At 38.6% G+C, this 17504-nt stretch overlaps 1 protein-coding gene across 1 annotated transcript; it reads right to left on the bottom strand.

The window, feature by feature from the left end:
• Positions 1–1896: 1896 nt before the first annotated feature.
• On the bottom strand, positions 1897–2634 carry LOC149266765 (uncharacterized). Its single transcript, XM_089397381.1, has one exon. The coding sequence runs from the start codon at positions 2539–2541 to the stop codon at positions 2152–2154; it is 390 nt and encodes a 129-aa protein (XP_089253507.1). The 5' UTR covers positions 2542–2634; the 3' UTR covers positions 1897–2151.
• Between the last annotated feature and the right edge of the window lie 14870 nt (positions 2635–17504).

Raw genomic sequence — 17504 nt, forward strand, 5'->3', positions numbered from 1 at the left:
GTTTCAAGACACGTCGATACACCATACATCACTAACCCTGTAGGTGGGGCGTTGGAGCCACTACTCACTCCTCAAAAAATATATTAGAAACTCTCAAGGCTATGTGTGAGGAGGCAAGGTGAAAAAGTCCTTTGCATGTACAAATGAGGGGTTATTTATAGCCAAGGGTGAAACTGGCTCTTGTGACTGTTTGACTTCCCTCATGACTATTTGACTTTCATGAATTTTCTCTTGGACTTCCATGTTACAAGTGGGTCTCTTGAACTTCCACATTAGATTACATTGATTAACAATAGTATGGCCCACAATAGTGATGTGTTTGACATGACTCATGACACGACTCGACATGACAGTGCTGGTATGTTCATGTTACTACTGGTGTGCATGTAGAGGTGCAGTGTTGTTGAGTGATGGATGTCCTCTTGGTGTATCACAACTTCACCTCCACATGACAAGGTTTGCGGAGTCCTCGATGGTCATTGTGTTCGCTTGATGTTGCATGTGTGCGTTGCTCCTTGCTTGTACATTGGCATGTTTGACATGTCCATCCTTTCACGATAATATCTCCTCGCATGTTCATTCATCTATCTATCTACGAACACATCCTCCATTCATGAACACATCTCCTCACATGCATCGTTCATTCGTCCGTTTGTGAACACATCCTTTTGCATGTACTCTCTTTGTTCATCCCATTCGTCGTTGCGTCATGTATGTTCATGTACCTATATCTACAATCACTCATGACGAGATGACATCAAATCCATAAACCTCAGAGTCTACCGTGATGCATGATTGTTCACTTTCAGATGCAAGTGACCGGCAAAGAGGACAAGGTTGCGAAACTACACGGGGCAAGTTTCAAGATAGGATGCGAGCTCATGGCACTGCTGGTAAAAATTGCACATAGGTCACTGGGAGACTAAGATGGATAATTCGGATTGGCTGGAGGAAATATTTGCAAAATTTCTGGAGGGAAGCAATTCGAGCAGTAGAGGAGTTTGGCAGCGAAAACTACGCAATTCCTAGAGGGAGCTGGATGTGGACTTCAGGAGACTTGGTAGCAAAAATTACACAATTCCTAAAGGGAGCTGACAGTGGGCTGTTGGGTTGCTAAAGACAAAACTTTGTAATTGCTACTAGGCTGATTGCTCAAAAATCTCCGCAATTTTCTGGGTGAGCAGTCCGTCGGCTGACTGGGTGATTGGCTGGAAAAGCTGCGCAATTCTAGAGGGGAGATAGGGACGGACACTAGGTGTCTATCTAGCCTGTCTATGCAGTTTTCTCAGTCAGCGAAGCGGGAAAGGTTTGCAGCTTCTACGCAATATTTGGGGGAGTGACTCCTGGGGTCACTACCCGGTCAAACTCTCTAGTTGACCACCAAGAGGGTTGGTTGATTTGCTTGCTGGTAGTGTAGATTGAGATGTATTGCTGAGGAACTTCTGCGTTGTTCTGGGTGACAATCAGTCTGGTTGATTTCTGGATTGCACTATGCACGCTGCTTGGGAGATAACCTCAAGCTCCACACAATTGTGGGCAGACGTACATGTTCACTGAGGGATGAAACTATGCAATGCAGCTCAAAGAAAGTCTGTTTGTTGGAGGGTGATTCGGTTGTTATTATGCTATATTTTTTTCTTTAGATCAAAAAAACTTAAAATAAACATAAATGGTGAGATAAACGATTGTCCATATTTATTTATAACATGTGTATAAGTAATATTTGTTACGAAATCTTAACCATTTATTTAATTAAAGTTCAGACGGCTGCGATCCACTAGTTTATGTGTCCGTTCCTCATTCGAACTGAGCACCAAACAATAAATCATAATCATGCAAACCAAGTTTGAAGCTCAAGGAAATAAAGAATAATTATTATACATAAAAAAAAATGTGTCATATGCAGAAATTCTACAATAACAAATGCCCAACGAATATGGGCTTTTTCCACTCTCTGGTGTACAGAAAAAAAGAATATCGCACTCAAAAAATAACCAGCAGCAGCCCTAGCTCGAAATGACATGAATGAATCCCATCACCATATATATGTAACTAATCCACCACGCTCCATTTCCTCCTTGAACAATATTGAATGGCTGTTTCACATCGTTCTAATAATGAGGATGGAGATGATAACGCATGGAGGTACGCTTAAAGAAGGAATGCAGCTCCTCCAACCAAGGCGGTCCCAAAGATTGCCATCTTCCCTAAACTGGTGGTAGAGACAGCCCCGCTGCTAAGGTTCGGTGGGGAAGCGGTGTCTGGGCCTTGAGCCGAAGGGCCAGAAGCTAGAGGTTGAACTGTGGGAGAGGAGGCTGAGCTTGGTGGGGTGGCCACTTCGGAAGGAGCAAAAGCGGGAGAAGAAACAGTTGGGGAAGTCGCAGGAGGAGGCGAAGCCGGTGATGGCGCTGCTGGAGATTGAACCGGCGACGCGTTGGGAGCTGTTGCAATGGGCGACGGTGCTGGTGCCCGTGCCGGAGAGGCTGAGCTCACCAATCCCAGCACGAAAACCAAGCAGAGAAGTGTATTGAATCCAGCCATATTATGTAGAAATAGCAGTTCTGAAAGGATACTAGTGCAAATTTGTGTCACCAAAAGTGTATAGAGTCAATCTTTTCGCTTCCACAGAAATGAAGTATGTCAAAGATGAACTATGTGAAGGACGGGGGAGAGGATGATATATAGGTGTTGTGGCGAAGTCGGCTTCGGGGAATTAGGGATTCGTTTTTGACACGCTTTTTCAAACCCCTTTATTTCGGTGAAGCAACGCCGATCATTTCCTCCGTTAGTCTTTGGCTGCGGTTTTATCCGCGTCCCTGCTGAACAGCACCTTTAGTTGTTGGAACTTGGCACCGACAATTTCCTCTGAGCGTACAGCTGTACACTAGGAGCGTACATTACGAAGTGATCCGTTCCACTACGTCTTCATTGAAAGTGACGTATGACTTTTTCTAAAAGCAACAGTGTTATAATAGACGATTGGTTAAACGGCTATGGCGAGAATGTTTCCTGCTTGGCAGAACACTGATGCACATGCGGAAGGGCATGGTCGTAGTGATGAGGTGTTAACATCCGGGTAGCTTCTAAAGCTTTCCTTTAAAGTCATCGCCAAAAGTATCCACATGTTTAAAGTTCCACCGGCATGAATGATCATGGAATACGTTTAAACTCCGCTATTAATGGTGTTAGATATTTTTGCTCGAATGCGGAATTTTATTTATTTAATAATGTTTTAATACAAATTTTACAACAAAGTTACGTTTTTTCTAAATAGTGGGAAAAGCTATTATAATTGAGTGGGATAGCTATGAATGGAATAGCCTTCGCTGCGATTTGTAATACTTACTCAAAACAAAACAAAAGTTATACTTTTTTTTTTTTCGAAGGTGGCAAAATCTATCAAACTCAGGTGTCAAACCAACAGTGAGGACAGCCATCTCTGGCTGCTATCCGCGAATGTCGGTTTGACTCATCACCGTTATCAAGGAAAACCACGCCACCTGTAATAACCCGCTGGTGGTCCGTAAGGGAGCAGGCTTTCACTCCTGCCAGATGCCTCTGGGTCTTGGGCCGTTAACCTGTTCCCTTACGTCCGAGGAAGACGAGCTCTTAGCCAAGCAGAAGTAGTTTTACGGCATACTCCAGGCCGAACAAAAGTTATACTTACTCATTAACTAATAGGAATATTGATTTAAAATTCTATTTTTTAATTTAAACTTTATCTTAAAAATTAAAGTTATCTATTTATTAATAGTCGATAAAAAGGCCATTAGTGATAAATTTTTTTATAATAATAAGGATATTTTATTTATGATTTATTACCTATTAAAATAATGGAAAAAAGTGAAACATAAATTCATGATGTACATTGTTTTTGTAATATGATGCAAAACTTTTTTTTTGTCTCAATAAGTATTTTTCTTTCTAGTGTTTAAGGAAACCCCCGACTCAAAAACATTTTACAAGAGTGAAAGCTTGCTCCCTTATGACCACTAATTGGTAATTTCATCATACATCATTTTCCTTGAATAGAGATGTGATGAATCACTTTGTATTCATGAATCATAGTAATTTGGCACTAATTCATGATAAACTTTACCATTATTTAAAGGAAAATCTTATTTCTAGTGTTTAAGGAAACCCAAGACTCAAAAGCATTTTGCAAGAGTGAAAGCTTGTCCATCATACATGATTTTCCTTGAATAGAGATGTGATGAATCACTTTGTATTCATGATTCATAGTAATTTGACACTAATTCATGATCAACTTTCCCATTATTTAAAGAAAGTCGACACATATGTTAAAAAATAAAGTTAAAATATATCTCTTTTTTTATATTATTAGTATTATATTATTATTCATTTTTTTTTCTAGTTTGATTTCTATTTTATGTTATGGTAAATTATACAAAGCATTTGCATTCGTTTTAAAAGCTTAAATTTACTAAAAGGAAACTAACAAAGAAACATAATATACATCATTAACATGTGGAATTTACATAGGATTGCTACAAGTTTGTTGGAAAGGGGTAACTTGCTACAAAAATTCATATTGAAGTTTCTATATACATATGCCCCTTAAATAGTAGAGAGTGAAATACTAATTTCACAAGGAATAGCTAGGTAGTGAACAATATCATCCTTCCATTGCTAAGAGTGACTCATCCAACCTAGTTTGATTTTGGTATTGATCAACTAGAAAGTGAAATTAGAAAATTAACCAAAACACCAATTATATTACAAGAGACTATTGGAACTGTGAAAGTTGTGATGGAAGTGCAAGAGACCTCTTGGAATAGGAAACCAAGAGTAAAAAAATGTATTAATATAGTACATCATGTGAATAGAATGACATCACATGTTTATCTAATTGGTTGTGTATTTATGCGAGCGTTTAACATGGTATTAGAGTAGGTGTATGTATGCCTTGACTAATTATTTGTGAGCCACACTGTCTAGTTTTCTACAACCTCTATTTTTGTGGTCATCAACCTATTATACTTGCAAGCAACCAAAGATTCCTTGAACGATTTATTTTTTATCATACAACAACACACATTTTTATTAGAGTCTGGCCACTCAAAGCTTATCAACATTGCCCATGTATGTTCGACCTGTTTGTTTCTCATCTCTGCCATTCTTAACCATCAATTATGTCATTCACGTTTACAATTATGAATATCCTCTCGGCTAAATTTGAGTTGAGTTCTCTACCCATAGTCTTGAAATAGTAAGAAAAAGCATTCCTATCAAACTCACTCGTTTCAAAAATCAAGTGTTTTCTATCGTGCCATTTTCCTTCTGTTGTTCGTTGTCTCTCCTATATTTGGTATGAAATACACACATTCTATGACATCGCCTTGCATTGTTGGTATGTCAATTCATGGTTGATTCCTATTTCTAAGCGATCCTATAGTGACATTGGTCTTGTGCAACCTTATAGCTTCAATTATTTAGTTCCAAGGTATTCATCTTCTGTGTGGGATTACCTTAAGTCTGAGTTAGGTGATTATGCTAACCAGTTCCAATCACATTTTTGAGCTCACCCATTATTAAATTTATTGATGCCACTCTGAGTGAGTTTGTTCATGTATATCCAAAGAAACTAGTTTACAGTAATTCTTTAGTAGGGTGGCAAACATTTTCATTGCCAATAAAGGTTTGTCCTTTCCATGAGAATTTTGGGATTAATGAAAGGAAATTAGGCTCATAAGTTTGCACATGCTCATGCATCATGGTGGAATAGCCTAGCATAAAAATTGTACAAGCCATTCTCTTTTCTATTGACAAGTCAATCTCGCTTCTGATCTAGTTTCCTTACAAGGTCATGCGTCCTTATTTTATTGCAAATGAAATTGAACGGATAAAGAATACCAAATTTGTCCCTTGACTCATACCAATGTAGAAGATTAGGATGATTGGAGCATAGGCCACAAGCCCCATTTGTGTGTTATGACACCATCTGATCCCATAGGGGTGAAGTGAAACTCGAAGCCTAGTCCTCGGCATTTGAGAATTCAATTTTAAAAGTTGTTCACCACTTTGTTGGATCATACTTGTAGAATATCAAGACCAAATTCGACCCTATAGAAAGTGTGCCCAAAGACATTCATTGGAAATATTAGTTTACCTTTTGTCAAAATTTTAGTGGTAATTGTTGAAAAGGAAACAATAAAATCCTAATTTAATTTTTTCCTTGAATTAAATTGGGAATAAAATTGTAATTCCACATCTCATGACAACTTGTATTAGTTAACTAAGTTAATTTGACATAGTTGGCTCAATTAAAATGAGTCGAGGGTCTAACTAGATTCATGTAGAGTGTCTCCTACACTTAGGAGCACTAGTTGAGTGTATCTTGAGTTGTAATTAATTAATTCAGTCTAACAGAGTTAAAGTTAGTTAAACTAGTTCCAACTATTGGAGGAACTAGTGGGAGGTCTAGTAGTGTGGTGGTGCCTGCACTCCAAGTGGACTTGATCCGAAAATGTAAAAAGGTATTATAGACTTTATGTGAAGCTTGCTTATGTTACTTAGTGCAACAGATTGAAAAGATTGCGAATAACATAAACAAAGAAGCAAATTGAAACATAAACATACACATCAATACAACGACAATTTGATAATGGAGTTCACTAGACTTCCTGGCTACCTCTCCGAGTCCTTAGCTTCCAGTGCGACTGCTTTATTAGTTTCAAAATTATTTTATAGACATGAGCTCAAAAACAGAGACTCAAATGAGAAAAAGGATCTCACCATTTCATTCAGCTCAAAATTTCGAGTCAAACCAGTATAAACTTTCCCATATTTGGCCTATGTGCCCTCCAGACCCCCTAGAATGTGCAAAACCACCTATTCCTTATGCAAAACCACTTTCCACTAACCAAAACTACCCTTTGTGCTATGGAAACCACCTCGGTCCGCACGCCCTGGATTTGTGCTGGTTCAGCTCTGTAATAGGTAAAAAGTATTTTGGTTCGACTCTGTTTCAGGTCTGAATGTATGGGCATATTGGTTAGCCCGAAGCTGTAAAGGCGTGGTATATATTACAATGTTGGAGGTCAGCGGGTCGAAACCTCTGCCCGACACGACGACGTTTTGATATGGATTGATATACATATATAGTAACATATATCCGCATTAAACTTTGGGTGACATGTATCTCCGCACTCTGTTGGCTTATACATTGGATATATGCTAATATATACCATATATGGTTGTCTGTTGTGGTGGATGTGGGATAATTTTGTAACCAAATAAGGGGTCTGACAGCTGTGGGGTTGACCTCGGTCGACGGCCCTTTTTTCTGGCACCTTCAATCTCGCAACAATAAATATAAAATCAACAAATCTGTTAAAAAGCACCTCTGTAGCCCGACCGATGAGCGGATTACGGCAAAGTCTTGGAATTTTTGGGAGGTCAAGGGTTCGACTCCCCTTGACCCCAATTTTCTAGGATTTCATGCAAACATTGGGCAAATCTGAGCTAACACGTGTCAGCACCAAATTGGCCCATTCTGTCCAATCATGTGCCACCACATCACTACTCCTACTGACGTCATCCAGGACAGGTGGCATGTTCCCGAGATGCCACGTCCTGTTGATGTCACCCTGCATTGACCATTGACTTTGACTTTGACCTATTGACTTTGAATTTTTTACTTTTTTGCCATTTTCCCTAATTTTTCCCAAAAACTTTCACTGGCCATAACTTCTTCATTTGAACCCGGATTTACACGTTGTTCACACCGTTGAAATTGTACCAACGAGCACTTCGATTTGATTCAACTTTCAACTGCGTTCGAATACTTTTATCTTGAGGCAAAATTGAATCCATTTTGGATCACTCCTTCGCACTGGAAGCTTTTAGACCACCAAAAGTTTGGTTTTAGCTATCGAGTAAGTGACGATAAACTTCCTTCACTTTTCTAATCTTGATCCATCATGCTTTACTTGGATTTGTACCTTTGAGTCCAACTCGAAGATATTCAACCTTTCCTTGTCACGAACTCCTTATCCTCCTATCAAGAACTATGTCCTCCCATAGGACATTGAGATACTCGGGCGAAAAATATTGGATGGAAGGTAACTGACTTTTCTCTCTGGGATCTTCAATCAATGAAGATGCATAAAATCTCAAGTTTTCAACATTTATGACGGAATAGATATGCATATACGCTGGTAGATCTAGGCAGAAATCATTTTCACCAATTTTATCAAGTATTTTGAAAGGACCATATCTAATTGGTTTCAATTTCTTACCTTCCCCTTGTAGTCTTTCGTTGCTAATGTATAACCAGACTTGATCACCAACTTGAAAACTATGCTCAACTCAATGTTTGTCATGCTGCGCTTTATACTTTGTTTGGCTTCTTTCCAGTTGTTCCTGTACTACCTCGTGAATGTCTTGGATTTGTTCAATGAACTTTGTTGCCTTGTCCACATCAATGTGTCCATCAACTACTATGTCTTTACCAACGAAAAAATCCAAGGGAGACTTTGGTACAAAACCCAAACAAGTCTCAAAAGGAGATCTATGAATAGAAGAATGTTTTGCATGGTTGTAAGCATGTTGCACATAACACAAATGTTCATCCCAAAGCTTAGGATGCTTGCTGCAACATCCTCAAAACAAATGTATCACTGTCATGTTGACCACTTTTGTCTGACCATCTATTTGTGGATGAAATGTCGTGCTCTTCTTTAACCTAGTGTCCATTAACTCCCATAGACTTGACCAAAATTTCCTGACAAATCGAGAATCTCGATCGGATACAATAGAAGTGGGTAACCCAAAATGAACTCATACATTTTGAAAGAACAAATTTGTAGTTTGTTCAGATGTGACTTGCTTATTACATGGTATTAAAATACACATCTTACCGAACCTATCCACAACTACATACAAATAGTCATGACCCTTTCTAGACATTGGCAATCCCCTAACAAAATCCATGGAAACACTTTCCCAAGGACGAGAAAGAATTGGTAAAGGAGTATACAAGCCTAATTTTCTATTACTTGGCTTGCCTGTAGCACACATAGTACATCCTTTAATGTATCTAGAAATTGTTTCATTCATTCGTGGCCAATAGCAATATCTTTGTAATTGTGCAACTGTTTTACTTACTCCAAAATGACCTGATATGAGAAAAGTATGCCCTGCTCGAATTATATTAACTCTTTCAGTTTGTGGAATGAATAAATTTCCCAAATGATATAAGAGTTTGTCCTTTATGAAATAATCCAATTCTTCTACCTGCTTACCATGACTTAATGTTGCATATACATCCTTGAAATTTGTATCTTGAGCATATTGTTCATTGTAACTTTCATGAATTACGGAATGATGCTTAAATATAGTGGATGCATTTATGATTGGTCCTGCTAACATGTCTGCAACCTTATTATGCATGCCCTTCTTATATCTGATAACAAGATGAAATTGTTGTAGAAATCCCATCCATATATAGTGTCATGATTGTTGCAATTTAGTTTGTGAGTGTAAGTATTGTAGTGGTTGATGATCTATATGTATTATTGTTTCTTTACCCATTATGTAATGTTTCCACTTTTTAACACTATGTACTAATGCATATAATTCTTTATCATACGTGGGATAGTTAACTACTGTTGATGTAAATGTCTCAGAATGAAAGCAAATGGGCTTTTTGTGCTGCATCAACACTTCCCCCTTGGCATATTCACTTTCATTTATCTCGATCTCAAATGGATGCTGAAGATCTGGCAGTGCTAGTACTAGCGCCGTACTGATCCATTCTTTAAATGTATCGAAGGCTTTCTGTTGTTTGCCTCCTCATTGAAGCACCTGTTTCACACTTGTCAAAGCATGCAGAGGTGCTGCAATCAAAGAAAAGTTAGAAATAATCTTCCTCCAATATTGTGTTGCCCCTAAGAAACTTCTGACTTCTATAGCAGTATTGGGCTTAGGCCAATTTACAATGACTTCGACCTTAGAGGGATCTATCTTCAATTCACCACCCCCTACAATATAACCCAAATAATTTAAAGATGTCCTGGAAAATTCACATTTTGACATTTTTACACAGATATTTTCTCTTTTCAAAACATCTAAAACCTGCTTTACATGTTTTAAGTGTTCTTCCCATGTCCTAGTGTAAACAAGAATATAATATAAATAGACTGTTACAAATTCATCAATGAATGGTCTAAATACATCAGCCATGACTCGTATGAATGTAGCACATTAGTTAAGACAAATGGCATAACCATCCATTCAAAGAGTCATTTATTTGTTTTAAAACCAGTCTTCCATACATCATGTTCTAAAACTCTGATCTGATGGTAGCCGCTTTGCAAGTCCAATTTAGAGAAGTAAACTGCATCTTTTAATTGATCTAATAAATCATGAATGCGAGGAAGAGGATAATGATTCTTGATTGTGATTTTATTTAGTTCTCTAAAATCAATGCACATTCTCCACGAACCATTTTTCTTTCGCACTAACACAATCGGTGAACCGCACGATGATGTGCTTGGTCAAATAAACCCTTGATCGAGCAACTCATGTACCTACTTCTTTATCTCTACATTCTCTAGAGTTGATAACCTGTACATTCCAATGTTAGGTAGTGGAGCATCTTGCTGTAAATAAATTTCGTGTTCTATCTCCCTCTTGGGTGGAAGCCCTTTAGGCTCTTGAAACAAAATATCATAATCGGAAACAACTTTAACTAGATATGCATTCTGTTTAGGATTACAGCCTTGGAAAGCATTGGATTTATCAATATCCTTTGCTTTTACAATCATGAGTAAAAATTGTTTACTTGCATTTACAATTATTTTCATCTATTCAGAATTTATGAGAGAGAAATTATCTTTGAGTTTATGAGATCTTACAATATATTCAATTCCATGCTTAGTGAGTTGATACTTATTTCAGTTCGATAGAAGATAGCATTTCTATCGTACAAGTATGGACTTCCTAACACAATTCCACATATGTCCAACAGGACTATGTCTAACTCTACCTCATCTACAAACTTCGACCCAATATCAAAACGAAGTTTACATTGTTTTGTAACTTGTAGCTTAGTTTTATCACTCACCCAGCCTAATGGATATGGCTTTTTATGAGGTTTAGTTTCTATACCCAATTTCTTTACAATTGCTTCAGAAATCAAATTAATTTGTGAACCACTATCAAATAAGGTATCAATTTTAGTATTCTTGGAAATGACTCTAATGTGAAATAGCTCATTTCTTTTCCTCTCATCATTATCATTATCAACGGAATGTGAAGAAGTACTTGTAGATGCTTTAGAATCTTTACCTTTTATACCTGTAGATGTAACCGTTGTCTCATCACCAGAATTTGATCCCAAGTCCTTTTGAATTGCAGCAACATTCTTCCGCTCCATACTCCCAAACTTCTTAGGCTTCAATTCCGGATACAATGACCAGCAGTGTGCCTCATCATGACCCTCCCTTTTACAGTGAGTAAACAAATGTTTATCTTTCTTCACGGTGTTTGCTTTCTTCTCCTTCCATTTAAGTTTCTTCTTATATTTATTCTTACCTTCAATAGGTTTGGATGATTTCCCAACATCATGGGTTACATTTTTGCCTCTAGCTTCTAGATGAGTTGCTTGGACTGATACATCATCTAAGCTGGTTGGATTAGACATAAGTATAGTATTCCTCAAATAAACCGATGTATTTTAACAATGTCTCTGGTGAGTCCAATGATATGCCTAATGTTAAAGCTCTCTTACGGAATTCGTGAGTATAACTTTGAACACTTTGACCTTTTAATTGACGCAATGTTTGCGAACTCAACATTGCTTGTTACATATAAGCCAAAGGATAAAATTTCTTTTTAATAGTAGAAACAAATTCATTCCAAGTTGAAATGATTTTACCATGCTTTTGGATATCTATTTGTGTCTTGCCTTCCCACCATACAAGTGCGGTTCCTCCAAGTAGAAGGCTAGCAAGTTGGATCTTCTTCCTTTCTGAAACAACCTTCTGCACCCTGCAATACACTTCAATTTGTCTTATCCAATTATAAAGCTTTTCAGCATTAAGTTCTCCATCATAAATCGACAAATCAAATTTTACATCTAATTTGATCAAAGAGGATTTCTTCTTTTTCTTCTTATAAGGACTAGATTTATGAGAAGAAGAAGATGATGATGATGGTAATGGTGATGATGGAGGAGATGGTGGAGGATGCATTTCTCCCTTTCCCTTATCTTCTTTGTCTTTAGGTGATGAAGTGCCTTCATCTTTGTTCTTCTTAAACTTGCAATACATCTCTTCCACCATTGCGTGTATCATCATGAAACTATCCAGGAATTGAGATTCTGATCCAAGTGGGTTTTCATCCGTCATCCTTATTTGTGAAAAGACCCTTCCAATCTCTAGATTCGCCTCAAAAAGTTCAGCTTCACCTCGTTCAAGCCTCAACCTATTAAGCATTCAAATCTTCACACAATCTTGTCAGACCTTAAAAACCTTGCTGCTCTGATACCAACTTGATCCAAAAATGTAAAAAGGTATTATAGACATTATGCGAAGTTTGCTTATGTTACTTAGTGCAACGGATCGAAAAGGTTGTGAATAACATAAACACAGAAGCAAATTGAAACATAAACATATGCATCAACACATCGACAATTTGATAACAGAGTTCACCAGACTTCCTCGCTTCCTCTTCGAGTCCTTAGCTTGCAGTGTGTCTCACCATTGCTTTCAGCTTGAAATTTCGAGTCAAATGAGTATAAACTTTCCCGTATTTGGCCTCTGTGCGCTCCAGACCCCCTGGAATGTGAAAAACCCCCTCTGCCTTCTGCAAACCACCTTACGCTAACAAACACTGCCCTCTGTGCTTTGGAAACCACCTAAGTCCGCGCGCCCTAGATTTGGTGGGTTCGGCTCTACAACAGGTTAAAAGGATTTTGGTTCGGCTTTGTTTCAAGTTCGAACGCATGGGCATATTGGCTAGCCTGAAGGTGTAAAGGCATGGTATATATTACAATGTTGGAGGTCGGTGGGTCGAAACCTCCGCCCGACACTCCGGCATTTTGATATGGATTGATATACATATATAGTAACATATATCCGCATTAAACTTTGGGTGACATGTATCTTCGTGCTTTGTTGGCTTATACATTGGATATATGGTAATATATACCATAAATGGTTGTTTATTGTAGTGGATGTGGGATAATTTTGTAACCAAAAAAGGGGTTTAGAGGCTGTGGGGTTGACCCCGGTCGTCGGCCCTTTTTTCTGGCGCCTTCAATCCCGCAACAATAAATATAGAATCAACAAATTCGTTAACAAGCACCTAGGTAGCTCGACCGTGAGTGGATTTCGGTGAAGTCTTGGCAGTTCCAAGAGGTGAGGGGTTCGACTCCCCTTGACCCCAAATTTTTGGGATTTCATGCCAACATTGGGCAAATCCAGGCTGACACGTGTTAGCACCGTATTGACCCATTCTGTCCAATCACGTGCCACCATGTCATTTCTCCTACTGACGTCATCCAGGATGCGTGGCATGTTCTCGGGATGCCACATCTTTCTGATGTCACCCTGCGTTGATAGTTGCTTTGACTTTGACCTATTGACTTTGACTTTTTGACCTTTTTTCCATTTTCCCTAATTTTTCCCAAAAACTTTGACTGGCCATAACTTCTTCATCCAAACTTGAATTTATGTGTCATTCGCACCATTGGAATCATATCGATGAGCACTTCGATTTGATTCAACTTTCAACTACATTTGAAGACTATGATCTGGAGGAAAAATTGAATCAATTTTGGATCAGTGCTACCTGCAGTCAAGTAGGATGCTGATTGATGTGTAGTGTGGTATTGCCTGAAGTACAATGTGGTGTTGCCTGAAGTGCAATGTGGTGTTGCCTACAGTGATCAACTAGTAAACTAAATATTCACTCATAATTAACTCATGCAAGTCAAATCAGAGAATGTCTCAATTGAGATTAGAGTTCAGCGATAGTGTATTATGAGTTGTATAAGCATCTAAATTGTACAAATGGTGAATACAAACAGAGGAAGGCCCATGAGGATTGTGAAATTCATAATTGAGGGATTTCCCAATTAAATAGGGGTTGATTCCTTGAGGATCCGCGCAAATAAATAAAGACTTGGGAAAGCAAAAAATTGGTTAAGTATTGCCCAAGGCTTGCCTAGGAAGCAGAGAGACAAATAGAGATAGTGCAGAGATTAATCGGGCTTAAGAAATCCATTGTAATCTTCTCATATTTTTTTACTAATTCAATATACATATACTTGGGGTTTTTTGCTGTGGATTTTCCCAGGAAATCATTGTGTTATGTGTTGATTGCATTCTTTCTCTTGTATGCTTTGTTATTTTGCAATCAGTTATTTATTGTCACCGATGAGTAGAGTAAATTCAAGTCTATTGTTTTAGAATATTACAATTAGCAATTTGAATCTACAAGGAATTTGAGTCGTTTTGGATGCTTCTGTACAAAATTCTCAACCTCCAATGTGGAATCTTTAGCAGGCAAGTTCTTCCATTTAATGAGATGCTCTGAAATTGATTGATCCATAACTATCAGGATCTTGTTTGCCTGACCGCTTCAGGCTCAAATATGATTTTTCCTTCTTTGTGAAGTTCTCGAACAATTGTTTGAATTGGAAGCTTGTCAGTGATAACCTTATTAAGCATGAAACATGGAAAAGTTGGTGTACTTGGGAAGATGTAGGCAGCTCCAAATTGTATGCCATAGTACCAATTTTATGCAACACCTTGTAAGGACCATAGTACTTGGGTGATAATTTATTATCCTTCTTAGCTTGCTTAAGGGACTTTTGTTTGTATGGTTTTAGCCATAAAAATACTCAGTCACCTACCTCAAAACTTCTTTCACTATGATGTGAATACAATCCAAGATCATAATATAATGCTTGTCCTCAAAGGAACAATCCCAACACTCAATATGATCAATCTCCCTGCTCACAAGCCAGCTCAAGCCAATCTCTAGCCTCTTCTGTAGCTCTCCGAGCCCCTGATTCCTTGCACCCTTGGTCAAAGAATTTGGATGAATATAATATGCTCTGCTCAACCTTGAACTTAACCTACACAAGTATTTCCTATCCTCCACGTGATGAATTCCTTTGGCCAATACTTCACCAAATTTCCAAGCCTCCAAGCTTCTAATTCTTTGCACCCTTGGTCAAAGACTTTGGATGAATGCAATATTCTTTTCTCAACCTTCAGTTTAACCTACACAAGTATTTCCTATCCTCCACCTAATGACTTCCTTTGGATAATACTTAGTGATCCGAAATTTGATCTAAGACAAATAATTAAGGTATTATAGACTCATGTGCATGATGTGCCTATGTTATTTTATGCAACAGATTGATAAGATTGAGAAATACACAGGCACTGAAGCAGTTAAGGAAAACGTAATAGGAAAACATATAAACACAACAAGTTTAATAAGGAGTTCACCCAAGACTCCTGGGCTATGTCTCCTGGTCTAGCCTTCAGTGGTGGCCTCTCTATTATGTTTTCAAAGCAGATTTTTTACAACAGTGAGCTCAATTTGAGTCTCACAAAGCATATATAAATCAGCAGGACTGTACTTGGATCTCCCAAGTCTTTGTAGTACACAGACTCTCCTTACTAACTCTCAACCTCTATTGGTCACAGTGGTATGAGCCCAATCTGAGACTCATACATGACAGGTATTACATAGAAGTGTGCTTGAACCTCTCAAGCCTTCTCTGGAGTACACAAACTCTTTGACTCTCTCTGTCTCTGTCTTGACTTTGGCTCGATGTTGCCTTTTCTTTTGTAGGTCAGTTCGACTTCTTCTCTTTGCTCTTAGCTTTCTTAACTTGCCTTCTTCTCTCTCTGTCAGTTCGTGGCTTTAAAGCCAATCTGCATTCTGACTATTCGTTTTCGCTTCCCGGCTCTCCAGTTCCCCTACCTCTGTCTGTCTGAATCCCTTTGTTCTTCGTAATCATCACTATATAACGCCTCACAGGGAGGTGGCCACCTATTTCATAACGAACTGAGTGTCAGTTCTCTTGGACGTTTTTGAAACGACTGTTTATTCCGTTAACTACAAGAATGCCCACGTATCACGACCTTCTGCCAATGCATCATCCACGTCGAGCTTCAAATCCTATACAACTCTGCCCGTTAACCTCATCAAATCCTGTCATCCACCGGAACGTGTCTCTGCCGTTGATCTAAGCCTCCAAATCCTACGGTCATCATCCATATCGGAGGGATAAGTAACACGATATTTACTCGTTCGATGTGAGCGGTATTCTCTCTCTTCTGCCGGACGTGTGGAAACCATTATGTGGCATCATACAGGACTTGGTTGAAACCGCTTACCACTCGAAGCCCTTCCGATATCCTGTTGGTTTTTGTGGGACCCCACTTATGACAGACTCGAAATGATATCCATTGTATTTTATGATTTTTTGGGTCTGGGTGCTTGCGGCCTTTTCTTCTTTGAGGGGTTTGCCCTGCGATATCAGAAACTACCCCAGTTTCTTGAATTTACCTCTGGTTTTGCTAATTTTCAACAACGCGTGTTACCATGGGCCGACAGTTTGCGCGCTTGACCGAGGGTCCTCGTTGCTCCGTGCTGATCACAAATTGCAACTGTTATGAGGATATCTCCGATAAGCTTGATCTTTATAAGACTTTGAAACTTTGGCATGATTTTTAAAGAGTTCGTGAAAACTTAGTGGGTGTTCTAGGATCCAGTTTGAATCACAGCCTACCCACTGAAAAAAAAAAATTGGACCACCAAAAGTTTGTTTTTAAGCATCAATAAAGTGAGGATATAGATTCCTTGCTTGCCCAATTTCTATCCATCTTGCACTGCTTGGTTTTGAACCTTTGAGCCCAATCCTAAGGTACTCAACATCCCCTCTGCACGTAGTTCTCACCTTCTTGTATAGAACTATATCTTCCTGCAATTCATTAAGATATTCAGGCAATAGATCATCAATAGAAGGCAATTGACTCTGCTCTTCGGGATCTTCAATAAATGAAGGTTCAAACAGCCTCAAGCTTTCTGCATTAACTACCAAATAGATGTACATGTACGCTGGCAAATCAAGGCGAAAATCATTCTCACCAATTTTCTCAAGTATCTTGAAAGGTCCATACCTTATTCGCTTCAACTTCTTACCTTCACCTTGCATTCTGTCTTTGCTGATATACAGCCAGACTTGATCACCAAATTGGAAACTATGCTCAATTCGATGCTTATCATGCCTTTCCTTGTACTTGGCTTGACTCTTTTCCAGCTATTCCTATACTTCCTGGTGAATCTCTTGGATTTGTTCAATGAACTTGGTTGCCTTGTCCACATCATTGTGCCCATCAACCGCTGTGTCTTTACCAAAGACAAAATCCAAGGGAGGCCTTGGTGTGAAACCAAAACAGGTCTCAAAAGGAGATCTCTGTTTAGAAGAATGTTTAGCCCAGTTATAAGCATGT

The sequence above is a fragment of the Pinus tabuliformis genome, chromosome 6 (genome assembly GCF_031772625.1).
Source record: "Pinus tabuliformis cultivar Carrire ecotype Pingquan chromosome 6, CPIR1, whole genome shotgun sequence".
Lineage (NCBI taxonomy): Eukaryota > Viridiplantae > Streptophyta > Pinopsida > Pinales > Pinaceae > Pinus > Pinus tabuliformis.

Excerpts from the sequence above, each read along its gene's own strand:
- LOC149266765 (XM_089397381.1), bottom strand. The coding sequence starts at position 2,541 with ATGGCTGGATTCAATACACTTCTCTGCTTGGTTTTCGTGCTGGGATTG.